The 24,281-nt window shown below is 36.8% G+C and overlaps 1 protein-coding gene across 1 annotated transcript in view; it reads right to left on the bottom strand.

The window, feature by feature from the left end:
* Nucleotides 1-24,281, bottom strand: part of CPS1 (carbamoyl-phosphate synthase 1) — a 145,791-nt gene that overhangs the window by 75,996 nt on the left and 45,514 nt on the right. The window contains exons 12-19 of the mRNA XM_007187862.2: nucleotides 22,588-22,686; nucleotides 20,836-20,931; nucleotides 17,702-17,891; nucleotides 16,542-16,699; nucleotides 14,774-14,902; nucleotides 4,282-4,426; nucleotides 2,218-2,428; nucleotides 651-849 (exon numbers count right to left, since the gene is read on the bottom strand). Of these exons, the coding sequence (XP_007187924.2) occupies nucleotides 651-849; nucleotides 2,218-2,428; nucleotides 4,282-4,426; nucleotides 14,774-14,902; nucleotides 16,542-16,699; nucleotides 17,702-17,891; nucleotides 20,836-20,931; nucleotides 22,588-22,686 (1,227 nt within the window). The remainder of the gene's footprint in view (nucleotides 1-650; nucleotides 850-2,217; nucleotides 2,429-4,281; nucleotides 4,427-14,773; nucleotides 14,903-16,541; nucleotides 16,700-17,701; nucleotides 17,892-20,835; nucleotides 20,932-22,587; nucleotides 22,687-24,281) is intronic.

The raw sequence follows: 24,281 nt of genomic DNA, 5'->3' as shown, positions 1-24,281 counted from the left end.
CTTTCCCTGACCCTATTCTACTACATTCTCACAGCTCCTGCATATAAATACTGCATTCTAACTTTTACCACAGTTTAATTCATATTATACTTAGTTCTGTGAATATATTCTGAACTCACCAGCTGGAGATAATGTCACAATTATCTACATCTTATTCACTGTTTTTATCATCCCAGGGTCTTGCAGGTAGTAAGAACTCAGGAAATGTTTGCTAACTTGAGTTGAACTAAATGTAAGTGTTAAATATTCACTGAAGACAAAAACCTTTCAGATAATAAACCCTAAATTAACACATTACAAAATTATCTCATATTCCTTGGCCTACAAATTTTCCCATGCACATTGTGAAAGGGGAATCTTTCCATGAAATGTAAACTAAATAACAGTTGTTTATCTGGCAGAAACACCACCAACAAAACTTTTCCTGGCATTTGAGTTATAATTCTACTGTGCACCTTGAAGCATTATAGAAAAATTAAGATTTAAAACAGCAATGACTTATGTGGAAACACTAGGGAGGAAATGAAATTCATATGTATCCTCCAATCAGTAACCCAGTATCCAAGGAAACTGAAGACTTTCAATGACATTAGGGTTGGACAAAATAACTGAGAACAAGGATGAAAGAGAGGAATTAACCAAGGACTCACCTCTCCTACACTTTTCATAGAGCTACCAATTCGGCTAGAGGTGCCATGAAAACGATCAAGATCCCAGCGAGGAATCTTGGTAACCATGTAATCCAGGCTCGGTTCAAAGCAGGCTGATGTTTTCCCTGATACAACGTTCTTGATTTCTGGAAGTGGAATTCCTAGGGCAATCTTTGCAGCAATGAATGCCAATGGGTAGCTATAAAGGAGGAGACATTTTTTTTTCTTTCAGCAATAAGTATTAAAAACAGCTCAAAATATAAATTGGTTTTTCTTAGAAATTCTGGTATTATTTCACATCAAGGTATAAAACACACCTGATTCTCTGTTCTGTATGAAAATTTAATAGCTCCTTATAAAATAAAGTGAGTCATGATAAAGTACAGAGGCACAGATCACAAAAGAGTTCACTCTCTATGCCTGACATGCAGTGCTACAACTCCCAACCTTCACCTCTTCAACCCAAAATCAATAGCTTCCTTGATAAATAAAGTACTCACTTGTGTATAACTTCCACTAAGATAAGAATCTGCAAAATATTCTTTTACAAAAATATATACATGTCTGCACCTAGGAAGACGGTGGAGTTAGCTGGTACTACGGGGTATGTAAAGGTCATAAAATGCAGTCCTTGAAAGTTTGGGTCCTTGCTCTGTTTCCAAATTATCTTTGAACTTTGGGCTCCTTACACAACTAACACTCTGGAAACTTGACCATACTCTTCTGGAATGTCAGTTTGGGTAACTGTATTTGAAAAATTCATTCACAGAACTATAGAATTACGTATGAGTCCTTTAGTACAACCTCCCCTCCTAAGAGGTGAAGAAACTGACAGAGACAGTAGTGATGTATCCGAAGTCCCACAATTAGTAGAAGGACCAGAAGGAGAACTCAGGTCTCCTGACTCTTGTTTAGCTCATCACTCCTTCCACACTCCATGTAGCACTGTCTAGCTACATAAAAATAGCTTTAGAGGTAAATATTTTTTAAATGTCATGTAATTTAAATAGCAGCTGTTAAAGATATTAATAGAAACAAAAGATATTAATTAGTGTTCCTTCCAGTCATGCTTGCTAGCAACTGTTAAATAGATACAAATTTATTTATTTAGTTGCAAGATTTACCTATAGAAAAACCCTACTGTTGTTTGGTCGTGTGAAATTTTGCTAAAATAAAATAATGTGATTGCATGCTTGAGTCAAGTGAACTCTATTATTTGTCCAAAATTTGTTATATACCTAAAAAAGTCAGTGAAGGACTAAAATTAAGGATTAATTTGTACTTTTTAACAATATCTGCAAAGTGCAATTAAGAAGCAGATTTTTCAGAGCCTGCTTTGACCACCCAGATCTTGATTAGTTTATGATTAGCCAGCACACAAAGCCAGCTAGCAATACCATTTGCCTCAATCTGGCAGCAAGCTCATTAATAACCATGTCCATAGGACATGACTGGGAGTCAGGATGCAGAAATGGGGACTATAGTTTGCAAATGCAGCACAGTCTTCCACTAGCTTTCAATTTTCCAGTTCAATCTGCAAACCCATGGTCAATCGTTCTGGCCTTACCCAGTAGCTTTTGAGGCCAGGGCAGAGCTTCGGGACAGTCTGGCATTCACTTCAATGATGCAGTATTCCATTGAGGTAGGATGAAGGGCAAACTGAATGTTGCATTCACCCACAATGCCCAAGTGGCGAACGACATTGATTGAAACACGTCTCAACAACTGAAACTCCGCATTGGAGAGCGTCTGGGCAGGGGCCACAACAACTGAATCACCTGTACATCCAAGCAACACTTGTTATTTGGTAGCATATCTAAATAACCAACTTTAGTAACTTAACAATCTATTTGCGTGACACAAGACAGAATAGGCTGAGGGTTTGCTGGGAAAAGAATTATCTTAGGGAAATACATACAAGGCACATTCCCTCTGATTGTTTTACCTGTATTACTCTGACATATTTACAGAAATCACTCTAAGCTTTCCCAAGATCATGAAGCTATCAAGGCTTAGTCATCTACTTACTGCATTGACATTAACTTCTTCAATTTCCCTTCTCTGTCTCAAAAATTATCTCTCAAGTTTTTCCTTCCATAAAATATCAGCTCCTCTTCACCCAGACTGGCTCTCACCCATCAATTTTCTAAATCTCATCCCTTCCCATTTTCTCACTTCTCTCCAATTATAGCCCCCTGTATCTTCAATCTCTTAGTCCTTAGTCACCATCCCTTCTGCCTACAAACAAGCTCAGATCGCTACAGGCTCAAGAAGCCCCTCTCTGAACTGCCAGATGGTTATAAGAACCATCTCTCTCAATCCTTACATGACTAAACCTTTTGAAAATTTACCAGTTCTTCTTATCACTCATAGTCATATAATTCCTTTCCATACGGCTCACATAACCAACTTTGCATTGAAAGTGTCCTCTTGAACATCCAAAAGCAACATTAAATCTTCATTCTTGACCTTTCATAGTATTTGCTATAGTCAAAACCAAAGCTCTTTTTTTTTTTTTTTTTTTTAAAGGATTTTCTTATTTATTTATTTATTTATTTATTTATTTTTGGCTGTGTTGGGTCTTCGGTTCGTGCGAGGGCTTTCTCCAGTTGCGGCAAGCGGGGGCCACTCTTCATCGCGGTGCGGGGACCGCTCTTCATCGCGGTGCGCGGGCCTTTCCCTATCGCGGCCCCTCCCGTCACGGGGCACAGGCTCCAGACGCGCAGGCTCAGCAATTGTGGCTCACGGGCCCAGCTGCTCCGTGGCATGTGGGATCTTCCCAGACCAGGGCTCGAACCCGTGTCCCCTGCATTAGCAGGCAGACTCTCAACCACTGCGCCACCAGGGAAGCCCCCAAAGCTCTTTTATAAAATATTTTTGTGCATTGGCTTATGTGGTAACTATGATTCCCTTCTTTTTCTTCAACACCAATCCTTCCTTTTTCTTCTGCCCTATAAATCTAAATGTTTCCCAGGGTTTGGTCCTTGACCCTATTCTCTTTCCTTCTACACCTATGCCCTTGAATATTTAGTCTATGCTTCCAGCTTCCGCTATTTTCTTTATACCAAGACTTCCAATGACCTTGCATCAACTTCTTTATTTCTATCCTCTTTCCTGAATTCCAGCTCTACATTCTCCTCTTCTTGAGATTTCTGCCCACTCTTAAACTTTAGCATTTCTAAATCCTAAGTCATCATCTTTGCCCTCTACTCTAACTAGTTTCCCTTCCTAAGAAACCTATTTATTTCACCTATTTCTATTTATTGTGGCTATTTTCTCATTCACTTGGTGACTAACACCCAGTCTGCTTCAAGCCTTCTTAACCTCATGCCTTACTGCTCAACACCAAGTCTTACAGATTTTACCTTCACTGTATTGCTTATATTTTACCCCTTCCTCAAATGAAATCAGGATAATAATATCTGCCCTACTTCAGAGGGTTTTTGTGAAGATCAAATTAAATATGAGAGTATTTTCAATGCTGTAAAATACTATACATGTGTAAAATTTTATCACTAATGTGTATGCTAAGAATAGTAATTTAAAGAAAAGAACTTAATAAAGACTGCTATGAGCCATCAGAGATGTGAGCTGAAGCCATTACCATAATGCTTGAAGATTCCTTGCCTACCTGTATGAACGCCCATGGCATCAACATTTTCCATGCTACAGACAGTGACACAGTTGTCATCAGCATCTCGGACCACTTCATATTCTATTTCTTTCCAACCCGTCACTGACCTCTCCACCAGAATCTGGTTGGTCATAGCAAAGGCCTGGAAATTGGTGACAAAAGACATCGAAGAGTAAGGAAAGGCACTAGCATTAACGTGGCTATTTGGCAAAGCACCCTGGCCTAAATCCTGGTCTGCACTGAAGTCTCAAGCCTAGTCTCCATCCTCCTTTATGCTCCAGAAGGCACAATGTGTCGGAAAATCAGTGAGGTGCTAGGAATAGCATTCTGCAGTGAATATGCTTGATTTACATTATTGAGGCTTGCCATTCAAAGTGCTGATATGACATTAAATCAAACTAATTTAGGAAAAAGAGAAAATAATTGAGCAATCAGGCAAAGGGAAATGAAATTATTTTTGCAGCTAGGCTTCTGTGAAAGCAGAGATGTGATAAGTGCAAATAAATATGGAAAAATAAGTCTAAAGATTCTGTCTTTCTCTAAAATAGCTGAGGGTGCTTTGTAAAGAACACACACAATAAAAGTCAGTTGATGTTGATGAGGAGAAGAAAGGAGATGATGATGGTTGTAAACAGTTAGCCAAGATGGCATATGAAACTTGGGAATTAAAAGAATCATACACGACTATTATTATGGGTAATCACTGCCTAAGTGCTTAAATACTGAATCGTATACCATGCCTGCCTGATTAAACAGATATGAATTAGTATAATTATCATTCCTTATTTACTCTGTACCCACTGGTGGGTAGAATGCTGAACCCAAAATCTGAAAGAGGTGGTCTCCGACCTTAGGACATTTAGTAGCTGAAAATCCAAGACAGAAATGTCCCTTTGTCTCATAATAAATTTGATTTTTTATGGCAATGAAAGTAAGAGAAAGCAACTGGGGAAAGTAATTTGAATTTTTTCAAATTATTAACAGGTAGCATAATGAAATAATAACTCAATGTAAGTTATTCTGTGATGTGTCTCAACACTGTTTTTTTAACCTCAGCAAACACTACAGGCTCCAGCATGTGCACTTGAAAATGTAACACATTTGTCCCCACAGCTACCCATGGTGAGGTTTTCAAAGTGGTTAGGAAACTCTGTAGCCAGGGTGAACAATTTAATAATGATTTATTTGTCATTAGGATAGCCTGCTAATAGAAAAAAAAAAATCTGGGAAACAAAGGAGATGAACCTGAGGAAGGCTTTTGCATTCTAATGGAGTAGACTGGACACAAGGACTATTGAGATCATCTTCACCTGTTGCCTCAGCTTCTTCTTTTTCTTTCAAGTCTCAGATTTTATACAAAGATTAATTTAGGGACCTAGATCAGCTTAATGCAGTTTCTAATGATGCTAAATATAATCCCAAGAGAGTAAGCGGTAGCTTGGGATATAACAATACAAGTCATTATTCTCAAATGAAAATCTAGGGTTTCAACAAAGAAAACCATTCAACGGCTTACTAACTATTTTAGAGGAATATAAATAATTTTAAAATATCCCATTTCATAGTTGTCTTCATTGTAAATGTTTTTAGACGATTGAGCATTTAGAATGCTTTTTATACTGTAAAAAATACATTTTTAATTGAGAATAAGTATACATTGGTCATGACTGACAGAAATAATGAGGTTGTTAATATTAAAAACATTGGGGTGGGGGAACATACAAGATGGCGGAAGAGTAAGACATGGAGATCACCTTCCTCCCCACAAATACATCAGAAATACATCTACATGTGGAACAACTCCTACAGAACACCTACTGAATGCTGGCAGAAGACCTCAGAGCTCCCAAAAAGCAAGAAACTCCCCACGTACCTGGGTAGGGCAAAAGAAAAAAGAAAAAACAGAGACAAAAGAATAGGGACGGGACCTGCACCGGTGGGAGGGAGCTGTGAAGGAGGAAAGGTTTCCACACACTAGGAAGCCCCTTCGCGGGTGCAGACGGCAGGTGGCAGAGGGGGGAAGCTTCGGGGCCACGGAGGAGAGCACAGCAACAGGGGTGCAGAGGGCAAAGCAGAAAGATTCCCACACAGAGGATCAGTGCTGACCAGCACTCACCAGCCCAAGAGGCTTGTCTGCTCTCCCACCGGGGCAGGTGGGGGCTGGGAGCTGAGGCTCGGGCTTTGGAGGTCGGGTCGCAGGGAGAGGACTGGGGTTGGCTGCATGAACACAGCCTGAAGGGGGCTAGTGCACCACAGCTAGCCGCGAAGGAGTCTGGGAAAATGTCTGGAACTGCCAAAGAGACAAGAGACTTTTTCTTGCCTCTTTGTTTCCTGGTGCTTGACGAGAGGGGATTAAGAATGCCACTTAAAGGAGCTCCAGAGATGGGCGCGAGCCGTGGCTACCAGCGCAGACACCAGAGACGGGCATGAGATGCTAAGGCTGCTGCTGCAGCCACCAAGAAGCCTGTGTGCAAGCACAGGTCACTATCCACACCTCCACTCCTGGGAGCCTGCGCAGCACACCACTGCCAGGGTCCCATGATACAGGGACAACTTCCCCGGGAGAACACATGGCGCGCCTCAGGCTGATGCAACGTCACACCAGCCTCTGCCTGCACAGGCTCGCCCTGCATTCTGTACCCATCCCTCCCCCCAGCCTGAGTAAGCCAGAGCCCCCTAATCAGCTGCTATTTTAACCATGTACTGTCTGAGCAAGAACAGACGCCCTCAGGTGACCTACACGCAGAGGCGGGGCCAAATCCAAAGCTGAACCCCAGGAGCTGTGGGAACAAAGAGGAAGGGAAATCACTCCCAGCAGCCTCAGGAGCAGCGGATTAAATATCCACAATCAACTTGATGTACCCTGCATCTCTGGAATACCTGAATAGACAACGAATCATTCCGAAATTCAGACAGTGGACTTTGGGAGCAACGATATATATATTTTTTTCCTTTGTCTCTTTTTGTGAGTGTGTATGTGTATGCTTCTTTGTGTGATTTTGTCTGTATAGCTTTGCTTTTACCATTTGTCCTAGGGTTCTGTCTGTCTGTTTTTGTTTTTTTTTTTAGTATAGATTTAGTGCTTGTTATTATTGGTAGATTTGTGTTTTGGTTTGGTTGCTCTCTTCTTTCTTTCTTTTTTTCCTTTTTTTATTACTTTTAAATATTTTTATTTTTAATAATTATTTTTTATTTTTTATTTTAATAACTTTATTTTCTTGGTTTTTTTCTTCCTTTCTTTCATTTTTTCTCCCTTTTCTTCTGAGCCGTGTGGATGACTGGGTCTTGGTGCTCCGGCTGGGTGTCAGGACTCTGCCTCTGAGGTGGGAGAGCCGAGTTCAGGGCATTGGTCCACAAGAGATGTCCCAGCTCCACATAATATCAAACGGCGACAGTTCTCCCAAAGATCTCCATCTCAATGCTAAGAACCAGCTCCACTCAACGACCAGCAAGCTACAGTGCTGGACACACTATGCCAAACAACTAGCAAGACAGGAACGCAACCTAAGCCATTAGAAGAGAGGCTGCCTAAAATCATAATAAGGTCAAAGACACCACAAAACACACCACCAGACACAGACCTGCCCACGAGAAACACAAGATCCCACCTCATTCACCAGAACACAGGCACTAGTCCCCTACACCAGGAAGCCTACACAACCCACTGAACCAACCTTAGCCACTGGAGGCAGGCATCAAAAACAACAGGAACTATCAACCTGCAGCCTGTGAAAAGGAGACCCCAAAACCAGTAAGTTAAAAAAAATGAGAAGACAGAGAAACACACAGCATATGAAGGAGCAAGAAAAAAACCCACCAGACCTAACAAATGAAGAGAAAATAGGCAGTCTACCTGAAAAAGAATTCAGAGTAATGATAGTAAAGATGATCCAAAGTCGTGGAAATAGAATGGAGAAAATACAAGAAACGTTTAACAGGGGCCTAGAAGAACTAAAGAGCAAACAAACAGTGATGAACAACAGAATAAATGAAATTAAAAATTCTCTAGAAGGAATCAATAGCAGAATAACTGAGGCAGAAGAACAGATAAGTGACCTGGAAGATAAAATAGTGGAAATAACTACTGCAGAGCAGAATAAAGAAAAAAGAATGAAAAGAATTGAGGACAGTCTCAGAGACCTCTGGGACAACATTAAACGTACAAACATTCGAATTATAGGGGTCCCAGAAGAAGAATAGAAAAAGGAAGGGACTGAGAAAATATTTGAAGAGATTATAGTTGAAAACTTCCCTAATACAGAAGAGGAAATAGTTAATCATGTTGAGGAAGTACAGAGGGTCCCATACAGGAAAAATCCAAGGAGAAACACACCAAGACACATATTAATCAAACTATCAAAAATTAAATACAAAGAAAAAATATTAAAAGCAGCAAGGGAGGGCTTCCCTGGTGGTGCAGTGGTTGAGAATCTGCCTGCTAATGCAGGGGACACGGGTTCGAGCCCTGGTCTGGGAAGATCCCACATGCCACGGAGCAGCTGGGCCCGTGAGCCACAATTGCTGAGCCTGCGCGTCTGGAGCCTGTGCCCCGCGACGGGAGGGGCCGCGATAGAGAAAGGCCCGCGCACCGCGATGAAGAGCGGTCCCCGCACCGCGATGAAGAGTGGCCCCCGCTTGCCGCAACTGGAGAAAGCCCTCGCACGAACCGAAGACCCAACACAGCCAAAAAAAAAAATAAATAAATAAATAAATAAATAAATAAATAAGAAAATCCTTTAAAAAAAAAAAAAAAAAAAAGCAGCAAGGGAAAAGCAACGAATAACATACAGGGGAATCCCCATAAGGTTAACAGCTGATCTTTCAGCAGAAACTCTGCAAGCCAGAAAGGAGTGGCAGGACATATTTAAAGTGATGAAAGGAAAAAACCTACAACCAAGATGACTCTACCCAGCAAGGAACTCATTGAGATTCAACGGGGAAATAAAAACCTTTACAGACAAGCAAAAGCTAAGCAAATTCAGCACCAGCAAACCAGCTTTACAACAAATGCTAAAGGAACTTCTCTAGGCAGGAAACATGAGAGAAGACCTACAATAACAAACCCAAATAATTAAGAAAATGGTCATGGGAAAATACATATTGATAACTACCTTAAAAGAAAATGGATTAAATGCTCCAATCGAAAGACACAGACTGGCTGAATGGATGCAAAAACAAGACCCATATATATGCGGTCTACAAGAGCCCTACTTCAGACCTAGGGACACAAAGAGACTGAAAGTGAGGGGATGGAAAAAGATACTCCATGCAAATGGAAATCAAAAGAAAGCTGGAGTAGCAATTTTCATATCAGGCAAAATAGACATTAAAATAAAGAGTATTACAAGAGAAAAAAAGGACACTACATAATGCTCAAGGGATCAATCCAAGAAGAAGATATAACTATTTTAAATATTTATGCACCAAACGTAGGATCACCTCAATACACAAGGAAAATGTTAACAGCCATAAAAGGGGAAATCGACAGTAACACAATCATAGTAGGGGACTTTAACACCCCACTTTCACCAATGGACAGGTCATCCAATATTAAAATAAATAAGACAACACAAGCTTTAAATGACACATTAAACAAGAAAGACTTAATTGATATTTATATGACATTGCATCCCAAAACAAGAGAATACACTTTCTTCTCAAGTGCTCAAGGAACATTCTCCAGGATAGATCATATCTTGGGTCACAAATCAAGCATTGGTAAATTTAAGAAAATTGAAATTGTATCAAGTATCTTTTCCGACCACAACGCTATGAGACTAGATATCAATTACAGGAAAAAATCTGTAAAAAATACAAACACGTGGTGGCTAAAAAATACACTACTTAGTAACCAAAAGATCACTGAAGAAATCAAAGAGAAAATCAAAAAATACCTAGAAACAAATGACAATAAAAACACGATGACCCAAAACCTATGGGATGCAGCAAAAGCAGTTCTAAGAGGGAAGTATATAGCAATACAATCGTACCTCAGGAAACAAGAAACACCTCAAATAAACAAACTAACCTTACACCTAAAGCAATTAGAGAAAAAAGAACAAAACCCCAAAGTTAGCAGAACGAAAGAAATCATAAAGATCAGATCAGAAATAAATGAAAAATAAAAGAAGAAAACAACAGCAAAGATCAATAAAACTAACAGCTGGTTCTTTGAGAAGATAAACAAAATTGATAAACCATTAGCCAGACTCATCAAGAAAAAAAGGGAGACGACTCAAATCAATAGAATTAGAAATGAAAAAGGAGAAGTAACAACTGACACTGCAGAAATACAAAGGATCATGAAAGATTACTACAAGCAACTATATGCCAATAAAATGGGCAATCTGGAAGAACTGGACAAATTCGTAGAAACACACAACTTTCCGAGACTGAACCAGGAAGAAATAGAAAATATAAACAGATCAATCACAAGCACTGAAATTGAGACTGTGATTAAAAATCTTCCAAGAAACAAAAGCTCAGGACCAGATGGCTTCACAGGCAAATTCTATCAAATATTTAGAGAAGAGCTAACACCTATCCTTCCAAAACTCTTCCATAATATAGCAGAGGGAGGAACTCTCCCCAACTCATTCTATGAGGCCACCATCACCCTGATGCCAAAACCAGACAAAGATGTCACAAAGAAAGAAAACTACAGGCCAATATCACTGATGAACATAGGTGCAAAAATCCTCAACAAAATACTAGCAAACAGAATCCAGCAGCACATTAAAAAGATCATACACCATAATCAAGTGGGGTTTATCCCGGAATGCAAGGATTCTTCAATAAATGCAAATCAATCAATGTGATACACCGTACTAACAAACTGAACTATAAAAACCATATGATCATCTCAATAGATGCAGAACAAGCTTTCAACAAAATTCAACACCCATTTATGATAAAAACACTCTAGAAAGCAGGCATAGAGGGAATTTATCTCAACATAATAAAGGCCATAAATGACAAACCCAGAGCCAACATTGTTCTCAATTCTGCAAAACTGAAACCATTTCCACTAAGATCAGGAAGAAGACAAGGATGCCCACACTCACCACTATTATTCAACATAGTTTTGGGAGTTTTAGCCACAGCAATCAGAGAAGAAAAAGAAATGAAAGGAATCCAAACTGGAAAAGAAGAAGTAAAGCTGTCACTGTCTGCAGATGACATGACACTATACATAGAGAATCCTAAAGACTCTACCAGAAAGTTACTAGAGCTAATCAATGAATTTGGTAAAGTGGCAGGATACAAAAGTAATGCACAGAAATCTCTTGCATTCCTATACACTAATGATGAAAAATCTGAAAGAGAAGTTAAGAAAACACTCACATTTACCATTGCAACAAAAAGAATAAAATACCTGGGATTAAACCTACCTAAGGAGACAAAAGATCTGTATGCAGAAAACTGTAAGACACTGATGAAAGAAATTAAGGATGATACAAACAGATGGACAGATATACCATGTTCTTGGATTGGAAGAATCAACTTTGTGAAAATGACTATACTACCCAAAGGAATCTACAGGTTCAATGCAATCCTTATCAAACTACCAATGGCATTTTTCACAGAACTAGAACAAAAGATTTCACAATTTGTATGGAAACAAAAAAGACCCCAAATAGCCAAAGCACTCTTGAGAAAGAAAAACAGATCTGAAGGAATCAGGCTCCCAGACTTCAGACTATACTACAAAGCTACAGTAATCAAGACAGTATGGTACTGGCACAAAAACAGAAATATAGATCAATGGAACAGGATAGAAAGCCCAGAGATAAACCCATACACATATGGTCCCCCTGTTTTTGATAAAGGAGGCAAAAATATACAATGGAGAAAAGACAGCCTCTTCAATAAGTGGTGCTGGGAAAACTGGACAGCTACATGTAAAAGAATGAAATTAGAACACTTCCTAACACCATACACAATAATAAACTCAAAATGGATTAAAGACCTAAATGTAAGGTCAGACACTACCAAACTCTTAGAGGAAAACATAGGTAGAACCCTCTATGACATAAATCACAGCAAGATCCTTTTTGACCCACCTCCTAGAGAAATGAAAATCAAAACAAAAATAAACAAATGGAACCTAATGCAACTTAAAAGCTTTTGCACAGCAAAGGAAATCATACACAAGACAAAAAGACAACCCTCAGAATGGGAGAAAATATTTGCAAATTAAGCAACTGACAAAGGATTAATCTCCAAAATTTACAAGCAGCTCATGCAGCTCAATATCAAAAAAAAAAAAAAAAAAAACAACCCAATCCAATAATTGGCAGAAGACCTAAATAGACATTTCTCCAAAGAAGATATACAGATTGTCAACAAGCACTTGAAAGAATGCTCAACATCACAAATCATTAGAGAAATGCAAATCAAAACTACAATGGGGTATCACCTCACACCAGTTAGAATGGCCATCATCAAAAAATCTACAAACAATAAATGCTGGAGAGGCTGTGGAGAAAAGGGAACCCTCTTGCACTGTTGGTGGGAATGTAAACTGATACAGCCACTATGGAGAACAGTATGGAGGTTCCTTAAAAAACTAAAAATAGAACTACCATACGACCCAGCAATCCCACTACTGGGCATATACCCTGAGAAAACCATACTTCAAAAAGAGTCATGTACCAAAATGTTCATTGCAGCTCTATTTACAATATCCAGGACATGGAAGCAACCTAAGTGTCCATCGACAGATGAATGGATAAAGAAGATGTGGCACATATATACAATGGAATATTACTCAGCCATAAAAAGAAACGAAATTGAGTTATTTGTAGTGAGGTGGATGGACATAGAATCTGTCATACAGAGTGAAGTAAGTCAGAAAGAGAAAAACAAATATCATATGCTAACACATTTATATGGAATCTAAAAAAAAAAAAAGTTTCTGAAAAACCTAGGGGCAGGACAGTAATAAAGATACAGACATAGAGAATGGCCTTGAGGACACAGGGAGGGGTAAGGGTAAGCTGGGATGAAGTGAGAGATTGGTATGGACATATATACACTACCAAATGTAAAATAGATAGCTAGTAGGAAGCAGCCACATAGCACAGGGAGATCAGCTCGGTGCTTTGTGACCACCTAGAGGGGTGGGATAGGGAGGCTGTTAGGGAGATGCAAGAGGGAGGAGATATGGGGATATATGTATACATATAGCTGATTGACTTTGTTATAAAGCAGAAACTAACACACCATTGTAAAGCAATTATACTCCAATAAAGATGTAAAAAAAATTTAAAAATTAAAAAAAATAAAAACATTGGGAACATCTAATATGCTAGAGGAAAAAAATGTATACCTCCATAAACATCTCTTTTCTTTAAATACATGATTCAGAAGTCCAGATGGAAACAAGGAACATTTATATTAGATATGTTTCCCTTTTGGGGGGGTTTTTTGGCAACTTTAGAAAAACTCAATCCAATTTGTAGACATGTACATTTGTCATTGCAGTTATTAAAATACATTTAATTTTATTTGTTTGTTCTCAAAATCTTAAGTCAACAATTCAAGGGACACTCTAAAAAGTAAACAATTCACTCTAAAAAGTAAATAATGCTAAAGGTATAAACTCTGCTTGATATTTACTCAGCACCCCTAAAAATAGCCGTCACAATAATTCTGTCAGCTTGACATCCATAACTACTACATGGAAAGTTACATGAGCCTCTTTGCCCACACACATATTCATTCATTCAACAAGCACTTACTGAGCCCCAGTATTGCAAGGCACTGCTCTATTCTGTGGGAGTAGAGTGTGGGCAAAAGTCGCTGATTTCATGAAGCATGATTTCTGTGTTAATCTCTAATTCATTTTTTGAAGCATATTTTAATTTTCAAGATCTTCCCTTTAATACTTAAGAAAAGGAGTATTCAGAAATAAAGTGATTTTTATGTAAATGGTAAGCACTCAGATTTCACTTTTGCTTATATATGTGTGTGGCAGTTGGCAGAGTAATCACTCATTCATAGTACTAAGAGGTTTATATTGTATATATTTTAAACACCTGAATTTGAGGTAAAGCTAAACTACTCAATGTGTTTTATTTCCCTTACCGGATGTCATCCATGTCTTATTGTTTCAAAAGATAATGGCAAAATGGGACATTATATTGTGTTTTTTTTTAAACCACTAAAATATATTTTAGCATGATGGGTGTTTTGGAGCAGATTTTGTAGCAGAGGGAGATGGAACTGGATTGACTGCCTATCAGTGAAATCAACAGACAGTACAGTAAAGACGGACTTTGGGTTAATGCTATGTTCCAGTGTAAGTAATTGCACTGTATTTCCCTTTCAAAAGTGTCTGTCATGTCTTGGACAACAGTTTAGAGATGTGGCAGTGATTTATAAACAGAGAAAAGGTTATTTCTTATCTACATAACTTTCTCTAATTGAAAGACTACATCAGGGAGTTTTCTTGGTTGGTCAGAATTTGATCTGCGAAAATACATACCTTTGTGCTGAGGTCCAGTAAGATCTCCCTATTAGGACATATGCCTGAGCCTAACCCGCCCAGGGCATAGGCAGAACGGATCATCACCGGGTAGCCAATGGTGTCTGCCGCCTTCAGTGCATCCTCAACCTGTCAACAAGAACAAGGACTCAAAGTTTTAAAAGCTGACAGTAGAAAAGACCAACCAAGAGAGTCTGGTAATTCAGGTAAATCAGTTTATTTGGAAAAAATGACTATGGAAATGTTCTATTATTCCCTCATCTCCTTCTGAAAACCAAGTGTTATTTTACAAATTTTAAGTTAAATTTTAGAATTTTTTAATATACAGTGAAGGCTCTTTTTTAACACCTTTGGGGTAAATTTTATTTTGCAATATAAAAAATAAAACAATGGCCAGAGGTGAGATAGTTGCCGTTAATTTGAGAATGGGAGCTATATTGAATTTTTAAGTTCAGTTTAAAAGTCTTCGTCTCTTAACAAAACAAGGTTTTCTACTACAGAATCTAACTTGATATTACTGCAATAAGCCATTAGGAATATTATATAGAAAGAGATTTTTCATTTTTCAAGTTCAGTCAGAGAGTAGTCTCAGAAGCTTGGGATTTTTTTTTTAAACTTACAGAATACAGCATATGTTGGCTATATTTTTCTGTCATGGAATATTATTACACTACCAATGGGAATGTAATTACACCTTTCCCATATGCCTGTTTCTCATCCTAAGGAAGCAAGGACATAATTAAATCTGGCAATGAAAGAATAAATGTATGGCAGGAGCTTTCCACATGTTCAGCAGAGCTATCCTGGGATTGTTCCTGATTGACAGCTTTGCAACTTGCTATATACTTGATAGCATGCTTTTCTGAAAACATACATAGCCCATTTTTAGTTGTCCCAGCAGTACTTGCCTTATCCCAGAGGATTTGCCTATTTCTACACTGAGGAAGTTGCATCAGAAACTGTCTCCAGTACCCCCATTTCACTGACTGAAATCAGGAATAAAGTCAGGGACAAAAAGAGATGTACAGGAAGCTGATCTTTTCCTGGCACCTCGTAATAGCCCATCAATAGGCACAGGATACAATGGAAAATGATTAAGAGAAATGCAAAACAATCTGTCCTCTTTAACCATCTAAGCCACAGGTTTCTCAGTCATAAATATTACTGATTAGATCCAATGGCCTTTTTTTCTAGATAATTTTATTGTAAAATGTTTATTCCATTCTAACAAAAAAAAAATTGTTTGCTTATTTTTTGGCCATGCTACACGGCATGCAGGATCTTACTTCCCCACCCAGGGATCAAATCTGTGCCCCCTGCAGTGGAAACACAGAGACAACCACTGGACCACCAGGGAAGTCCCTAAAACAAAATTTAAATTCAACCATTTCCCATTTGCAGGACATTCGCACTTACAAAATGTGTGACTGATCCCAGGAAGAAGGTAAAAATTACTTTGGCATTGCAAGTTGATATGGTTCTTTGTTTTGATTCAGGAGATTTGATACTCAGGTCACTTCAGCCATTGATAAACCACATCATCTTTGAGCTTATGCTTCCCTTTTCATAAAAATAAACTATTAATACCTGTCCTTAATGTTTTAGCATTGAATGCCACAATTAATACACAATGTCTGAAGTAATAACACATTTCTGGAAGATAGCATATACAAATATAATACCTTATTATTTTTAGGCATGACAAATCATTCTCTCTACAACGCAAGACACATAATGGTCCTGTTTCTCCAGAACAAAGATTTCTTACCGATTCCACTGCAAAGCTTGGAGCAATCTTTTCATTAATCTCATTTAGTTTGTCTGAGAACAGCTGTCTATCTTCTGTGGCCATAATGGATTCAACTGAGGTTCCTAGGACTTTCACGCCATATTCCTTGAGCACACCTCTCTTAAATAGTTCCACTCCTACAGAAAAACAAAATAAATCAATTTTTATCAAACTCTTATGTTTTCTATAACAGATATCTGAATACAACTTTTTTTAAAAAAAATCTTAACTCCAAAAAGCCACCAGAGTCCACCACAGAATTGCACTTAGAGTAAAAAAATTTTTGAAAGAAAAATTCTGAAGACATTTTAGCAAAACATTTTGCTGGTGCTACTGTTCTGTATATTATCACCTTCTCCAAATGATTTTTATTATTCTCATTAATAAAAATCATAGGATTACAGTGAGCCTTAAGATTTTAGTATATTTCATTTCCTTCTAAGGAAGGTCTATTCCTATATGAGCTTCTCTTGTGTAAATAATCTCAGTGATGTGGGTATCTATCTAGGTTAAAAATTAACAAAATTGTTTGTGTTCCCACTAACTTAACATCTAACTTTGGCTGTTTTTTATAGTTGACATACAAATTATATCACCAACTGCTTACCCAAACTAGCCAATGAGATTCTCATTCATGATCTAATTCTAAAGGTTTGAAATATTTTAAATAGGACAGAGCATTGGACTCAGCAGATGCATGAAGGGATGGTAGAGAGACTGATCTATGTAAACATGAAAATATATGTGAAAGTCAAATGTCACAGGGCTGATACATAAGAGCACAGAGCACTTAATCAATGTTAATTCCCCTTTTTCACTCATAGTAGTTCTCAGAGTTTCACTGGTAACAGAGAAAAGCAGTATCCTGGGATGGAGGAGGGGGACTCAAAAAACCTACTCAGTCACCCTGGAGCATTAAAGCAAAAGGTTTCTTTTTGTCCCCCAGCTGTTCTGTGAAATAAACTGGTAATGTTCATCATGTGACATTTTCAGGTGGCTGTTTACTAAGCTTCCTCACACAGCAGAAAACTTTACTTTTATGAACACACAGAGCACAACTGCTAAATAAATTCAAACAAAAAAATATTATATATAAGTGTGTGAACCAAAACTCTGCAAATAAACTTAAAAGAACTCACCACAGTTCAGAGCTGTCTGGCCACCCATGCCTAGAATCAATCCATCTGGCCGTTCTGCCTTGATAACCTCTGTGACAAACTGAGGGGTGATGGGGAGGAAGTAGACAGTATCTGCTTGCTTTAAGCCCACTTCATTGGTTTGCACCGATGCAATGTTTGGGTTCATCAGGACAGTTTTGACATTTTCTTCCTGAAAGAAACAAAAAGATCTAGAATCTTAATATATGGTCTAAAGAGAAAAGTCATATTCAAATGAAGGGTATTATCAGGTAACAAAACTTTTAGGTTATTCTGTGGGCTCTAGAGATCAGTAATGGAACCAGTGTGAATGGAAGTTAAAGGATGACAAACATTTGGTAAAAGGAAGGAAGAAAAGTGCTTGAAAATAAAACTATCCAAAAAGAGCTGGCTACCTCATGAGGATCACCCTGAATTCCTTGTCACTGTAGGTATCAAGGAAAGCTGGAGATGCTTTCTATAGAATTTGACTGGAGGTCCACAAATACTACTCAATTTTACAGCTCAGTCGACCTTAAAAGAATAAAATATTCCAAATTTTTTTGAATGAGTAAAACATAAAATGGAAAAAAGGCAGCATCAAAGCTGCTTCCTTTTCTAACGTTTATTGAAGAACAGCATTGAGCGTACGTTTTAAATCCAAGATAATGTGTTCCCTTCTAGCTGGAAGCACTGAGAGCCTTCTGCTGGTTTCCATTTTCTTTAGATTTTCATGCCTGCTGTAGTGCTTTGACAAAGAGCATTATACAACTGTTTATACATATTATATAAAAAGAAAATGACCGTATGGCAAAAAATAAAAAATAAAAATTTGTGTGTGTGTGAAGATATTCATAGCCCTATCTCATTCCTGACATCTGGAGAGACCCCTAAAATAATTCTTCTTGTAGGCTACTAAGGATAATATCTTTATAGACCAGGATGAGGGTGACATTTAGTAAACTAATTATTATGAAATCCGGCCAGATGGTTCTTGTTTTTTTACCTATTAGCATGTCAATTTTGAAGTCTTCTAAAAAGTCAACAAAATATTCATATGAAAGTATAGAAATCATCACTGAAAGCCCTACATATCCTTGGGGTTGCAGTGGATCCAAATGAAAAATTAAATATATTTCATACTACTTTAAATTCAAATAGTGCCTTAAAACTTGTAGTGTACTTTTTTGTTAATTTACTTGATTTTTATAGCAAGACTATAAAAGAAATTTTCACCTTACAGATGAAGAAACTGAGATTCAATAAGGTTAAGTGACCTGCCAAAGATCATACAGCTGATAAATGACAAAATTAGGGCTCTAATCCAAGTCTTATGACTCAAGTTCTATGCCCTTTCCTCAATATGAGTCCTCTCTAAGATTGTAAGGAACTATTTTAAAGAGTATTGTTAACAAAATATTGAATAGATACATATAGATAAGCAAATGCATTTAAAATATGGGTTAGAATTTAAATAATTGAGTCCAAACGGAGAGCACATCATAAACAGAAGTTATAGAGCGTCTCACTACTAGAGAAAAGTACCAATGGATAGGTATATTTGTTAAATATTTTCCTGCATGTGCTATACAATGAATATAGCTATTTTTATAAATCAAATTACATAGGAAAAGGTCCCATAAATTCATGTGATGAGTGTCTATTCAAACCATTTTAATAAATGTTACATCATTTTTTTCTAATATAATTCCAGCTATAATTTATGCACAATTTAAGTTTTTAAAAATACTTAGTGCATAAATTCATCTTTATTAACCTCTTAATCACAATACTATATCTAATAATTCCTATTCTTCAGTTCAAATCAATAACTTCACCTTTTGGATGTAATGCATATAAAAAATACAACCTATAAAAATATTAATTCTTTATAAAACTACCAAATAGGATAAAAAATTTCATGCTACTTAAATGTGTTCTAAACCCTTAACCCACTTAGACTGTGTGCTAACCAATCTGAACCACTGGATACCCACTAATTATCTATCTAAAGATAAACTGAATCTTAATACAAGGAAATAAAGCACACTTTGAAAATGTACACAAAATACATGTGTGGATGGGGTGAACATCCATGGGTGTATGGAGAAGAGTATTAAAAATAAAAACAAATGGAAAGAAGAGTAAGGTAATTGGGGGGTTGTGTCTGTTTTCAACAGACATCTGTCCGGTGAAAATCTCTGTATATAGAATACTGAATAAAGCAAAGGAAAAAAGGAAAATTTTGGCCAACTGTTTTTCTTGTTGGTTGTCCTAGTCTCCTGCTTCCTTCCCTATGTTGCTCTCTCCTAGCCAGGTCTCTTGGTAAGAGTGGCTTGACACCACAAAGCCTGTGGCAAGGTCACAGAGAGCTCACATTGACTTTGGATGGCTTGATTAGCACCAAAATGGGGACTATCCTGGAAAATAAGGACATCAAAGAGAAGCCAAGTTAGCTCTTCAGTAGAAATATCTTACACTTACAGTGTCAGTTTTCTAAAGGTTTATTTTTACTATGATAAAGGTTGGGGAGATTTTGAGAGACTCTGAAGAAACAGGGAGGATATTCTTCCCAACTTAGGTATCAAACCCTCTATTCCACTTGAAAATCCAGCCATATCTTCCTGGTAGGTCATCCAGTCCAAGTCACAGATGGGGGAATTAGGTGACCTGCAATAACTTCTAAAGCTTGAACAAAAGGCATTGTTGCCTTTGTTCCTCCAGCTGGATCTTCCCCCTTTCAACCAAAGAGATGCCTGAAGCATCCTGTAGAACACTAGAAGTACTTTAGAGCACCAGGGATACCCAAATTCCCTCTTTCACACAAAAGACAAATATGTTTTAAAAGCTCACTGCCTCATTGAGTAACATCTATAAGTGTAGATTTATGTTTTCAATATAAATAGGTGATAACATAGATAATTCTGGAGATCAATCCAACCTTCTTAATTTGCAGGTGTGCACATTTAAGTTAAAAATCTTGTCTGTGATCAAACTTCCTTTCATATAAGATGTGGAAGGAAATTAATTATAGTGACTTTGAAAAGAGGTAGTGTCATAAATCTAAATTATAAAATACTAATTAGACTCATTAAAGGGAGTGTATATTAATTCCAGCAAAGATCAGAGTCTCTCACCTTCATGGCTTTTACAGCTTGCGATCCAGAGTAATCAAATTCACCTGCCTGACCAATGGACAGACCTCCGGATCCTAGGATAAGGACTTTGGAAACCTGTAAGCAATAAGAAGATAGCATTGCTTTTATTATTAAGATGGGGAAATTAGTCATTGTTAAGTATGGGAAAGATAAACTATATTGTCTGTGTTTATGTGGTGATTTAAAGTACAATGTTTTGAAATATACATAATATATGAGTAAAAAGACCAACAATTTAAACATCTCTAATTTCAAAAAGGAATTTCCAAAGATCATGGTCTTTTTCACTTAAGTAAAAACTTTTTGGAAGAGGTCTACATTTTAATTAAACATATATAAATATCTAAAAATAACTACATAAATATATATGGAAATGTATATCTATATGTGTATATATAATAAATATAATTTATATATATAATTTTTAGATAAAAATCTCCTTAAAATTTAATTGACTAAATGTCCATGGGTTTCCACTGGACAAAAAATAGGCATAAATACAAACAAGCCCTTCCTAACAAACGAAGAGAAAACACAGGAGGCAAGGGGACACAGGGACACCTTCATATTTATATTTTGCCTTTACTTTGCAGTTCAGTCCAGAAATATTTACAGAAAATACAGTAATGAAAAGATCATGTTTTGGCAGCATACTGAAATTCATACAAATTGTATATATGATTTCAAGCAAATAATAATTCTGCTTATTTTTTAACCACAACTGCCAAGCCCTTCAGAGGAGAAAGATGTTCTAGGTCACTGCAAGAGACAAGGACTTGGGAAACTTGTTTTGTATTTATGGAGTGCCTACTATGTGCAATGCAATGTAGAATCCCAAATTACACTTTTCCCTCACTATTTAAAGAAAGAAAAGCATCTGAAAAACATGAGTTGATATTTTGAGAAATACACTGTATGGTGGGGTGGCTTCTTTAGCTACCAAGAATCCACAGTTTGATTCCACATTGAGTGGCTGGATTACCTCCCATCTCTCCATCTCAGGAAAAAAGGCTGTCATAGAAATCTTTAAAACAAACCATCTAACTCAATTTATCATTTCATGTAAACATACAAATCAATTCTTTTTGTTTATAAAAAGAGGATTATATATATGTATGTATATACTTAAAAATATACATACATCCTTCTAAATTTTATGTAATAATGGTGTGGGTGTGGGTGTGCCTTAACTATGAAGGAAATGTGTAGAAAACCTTCCATATTAAATACATATTCAAACAAATAAGGAGTCGAGTCTTACACTATATTAATCCTTATCTATCTGCTCTTTAGAGGTATTGGGTTGTCCAAAAGTTCGCTTGGGCTTTTCATTGAAACAAAAATTTCTATCGTCTATAATGATTCTGTAGTCTGAACTGTATCTCAAGCATACATAGGGCTATGGTTTATTGAGTAATGGAAAATATATCAAATTTGAAACTAAATTAAACCTTATTCTCTATTAAATTATTTTCATTACAAATGTTCTAGAAGAAGTGAACTTTAAAAGATATGATTTTTAAATCAAAACATGAAGATTCCAATGAACCTCCAATGAATCATCTAGAACAGACCAAATAATTAGATGCTAAAATGATGGGTGATTGCAATATTACCAATCATTTTTCATAGACATCAAAAAGGTTTACATCATTCACTTAAAAAAGAAGTCATCACACAATAGAGAAAATCCAAAATACATAAACCAAAAGAAAGCTCACATATACTGACCTCAACTCGAGATGCTACTAGGGCCGGCTTCGGTAGAACTGATGTAATTGTGGTACCTTTCTCCTTCTTTATCAGTGAGAAAAAGGAATCAAACAGGTACTAGAAAAAAAAATATAGCCAACTAGTTAGAAGTTTCAAAACTCACAAAATTCTCAGATAAAATACAGTATACCCAGTTCAAGTTGAACTTTAGATAAGCAACAAATAACTTTTTAGGATAAGTATTGCTATGCAGTATTTGTTTTTTGGTTTTTTTTTGTTTTTGATTTTGTTTTGCCAAAGCTGGCAAAACTAAATATTTACTGCTATAAGAATTAGATCAAATAAACACTTCTAACTGCTCATGTCAAATCCTATTAAAAGAAAGTTTTCAATATAGGTATACATATAGCTGATTCACTTTGTTGTACAGCAGAAACTAACACAACATTGTAAAGCAATTATAATCTAGTAAAGATGTAAAAAAAAAAAAGTTTTCAGCAGAGAATGAACATTTCAAATAATGCCTTCTGAGAATGTCATTTTCAGCCCCTTAATTATGAATCATTTTCTTCTTCTAAATAAAATTCTAACTATGTAAAAAGAAAAAAATGAAGCTATATTACTTATGCACCCTAAAGTTAGAAATAACTGGATATTTAAATTTTCTATCAGGTCAAAAATATCTCTAAAGATCGTATTACGTATAAAAATATCTCTAAGGTTATTCTTAAACTTTATCAATGATTTACTTCCACTGTTGCACTAGACGTGACAAATTTCAGCAAAGATATTTATTTTGCAACTATTTGGCAGGACAGGAGAAAAAAAGAACTAAGTGATACTGGATATCACATATCTTAATTTCAGTGTTCCTAATCTGAAGTCCTACTGTAGGCAAATAATTTAAATTTTAAGTTAAAAAACTATTAACATGCATTAGGCAATAGATATACGAAACTAAATTTTACTTTTGAGTGTCATCATGGGTAGGTAATGTTGTAGTGACTTTGGCTATTAAGAACCATTCTTTCCAAATAATATTAAAACAAGAACAAAATACAAATATCTGAAAAGGCAACTCAGGGATGAGGAAGTAGAGTCTACAATGGGAAAATTTTTATTCTCCCCTTTGTTTTACCTAGGTGTCTTTTCTGAGAGCATCTGCTGACAAGGAAGAATTGTCAGCATTACTACTGGAGGCCCTAGGGTATAGGAGAGGAAGAGTCACTTCAGACTTCCCAGACTTTTCTGAGTATCACCGCAAGCTCTTGTTTGGAAAGATGTTCTTGAACATTGAACCAGAAACTCACACAAAAAAGTAAAAATATTTAAATTAAAAACAAAACTCCTCTAAGCATTCCTTATGGTTCTTTTCTTAAGCCATCTGACTCATATGTATGTGCACGTATACCCTCTCCCCTCCCGACACCCCTGACCTTCTTCCTGTTCCTGCTGCTGTTTATTCTTCCTTCGTGGCTACGCAACCAGTTGCCATAGGGGTTTTTGTGAAGTCACAGATGGGGGATTAAAATTTCATTTCAGTTATGAGAACGAGATAGCAAGAGGGAATTCATTTGCATAGTACCACAATTGTAAATTTCAGAACTAAATATATTAGAATGATAATCATTTAAATAAAAATCACATTGCATCAGTTTCTTAAGCGCTTTCCCACTTTAACTGTTTAAAAAGATAGAAATTTCCTCCATGAT

The sequence above is a fragment of the Balaenoptera acutorostrata genome, chromosome 8 (genome assembly GCF_949987535.1).
Source record: "Balaenoptera acutorostrata chromosome 8, mBalAcu1.1, whole genome shotgun sequence".
In the NCBI taxonomy this organism is placed as follows: Eukaryota; Metazoa; Chordata; class Mammalia; order Artiodactyla; family Balaenopteridae; genus Balaenoptera; species Balaenoptera acutorostrata.
This window is presented reverse-complemented; position numbering and strand designations above follow the sequence as displayed.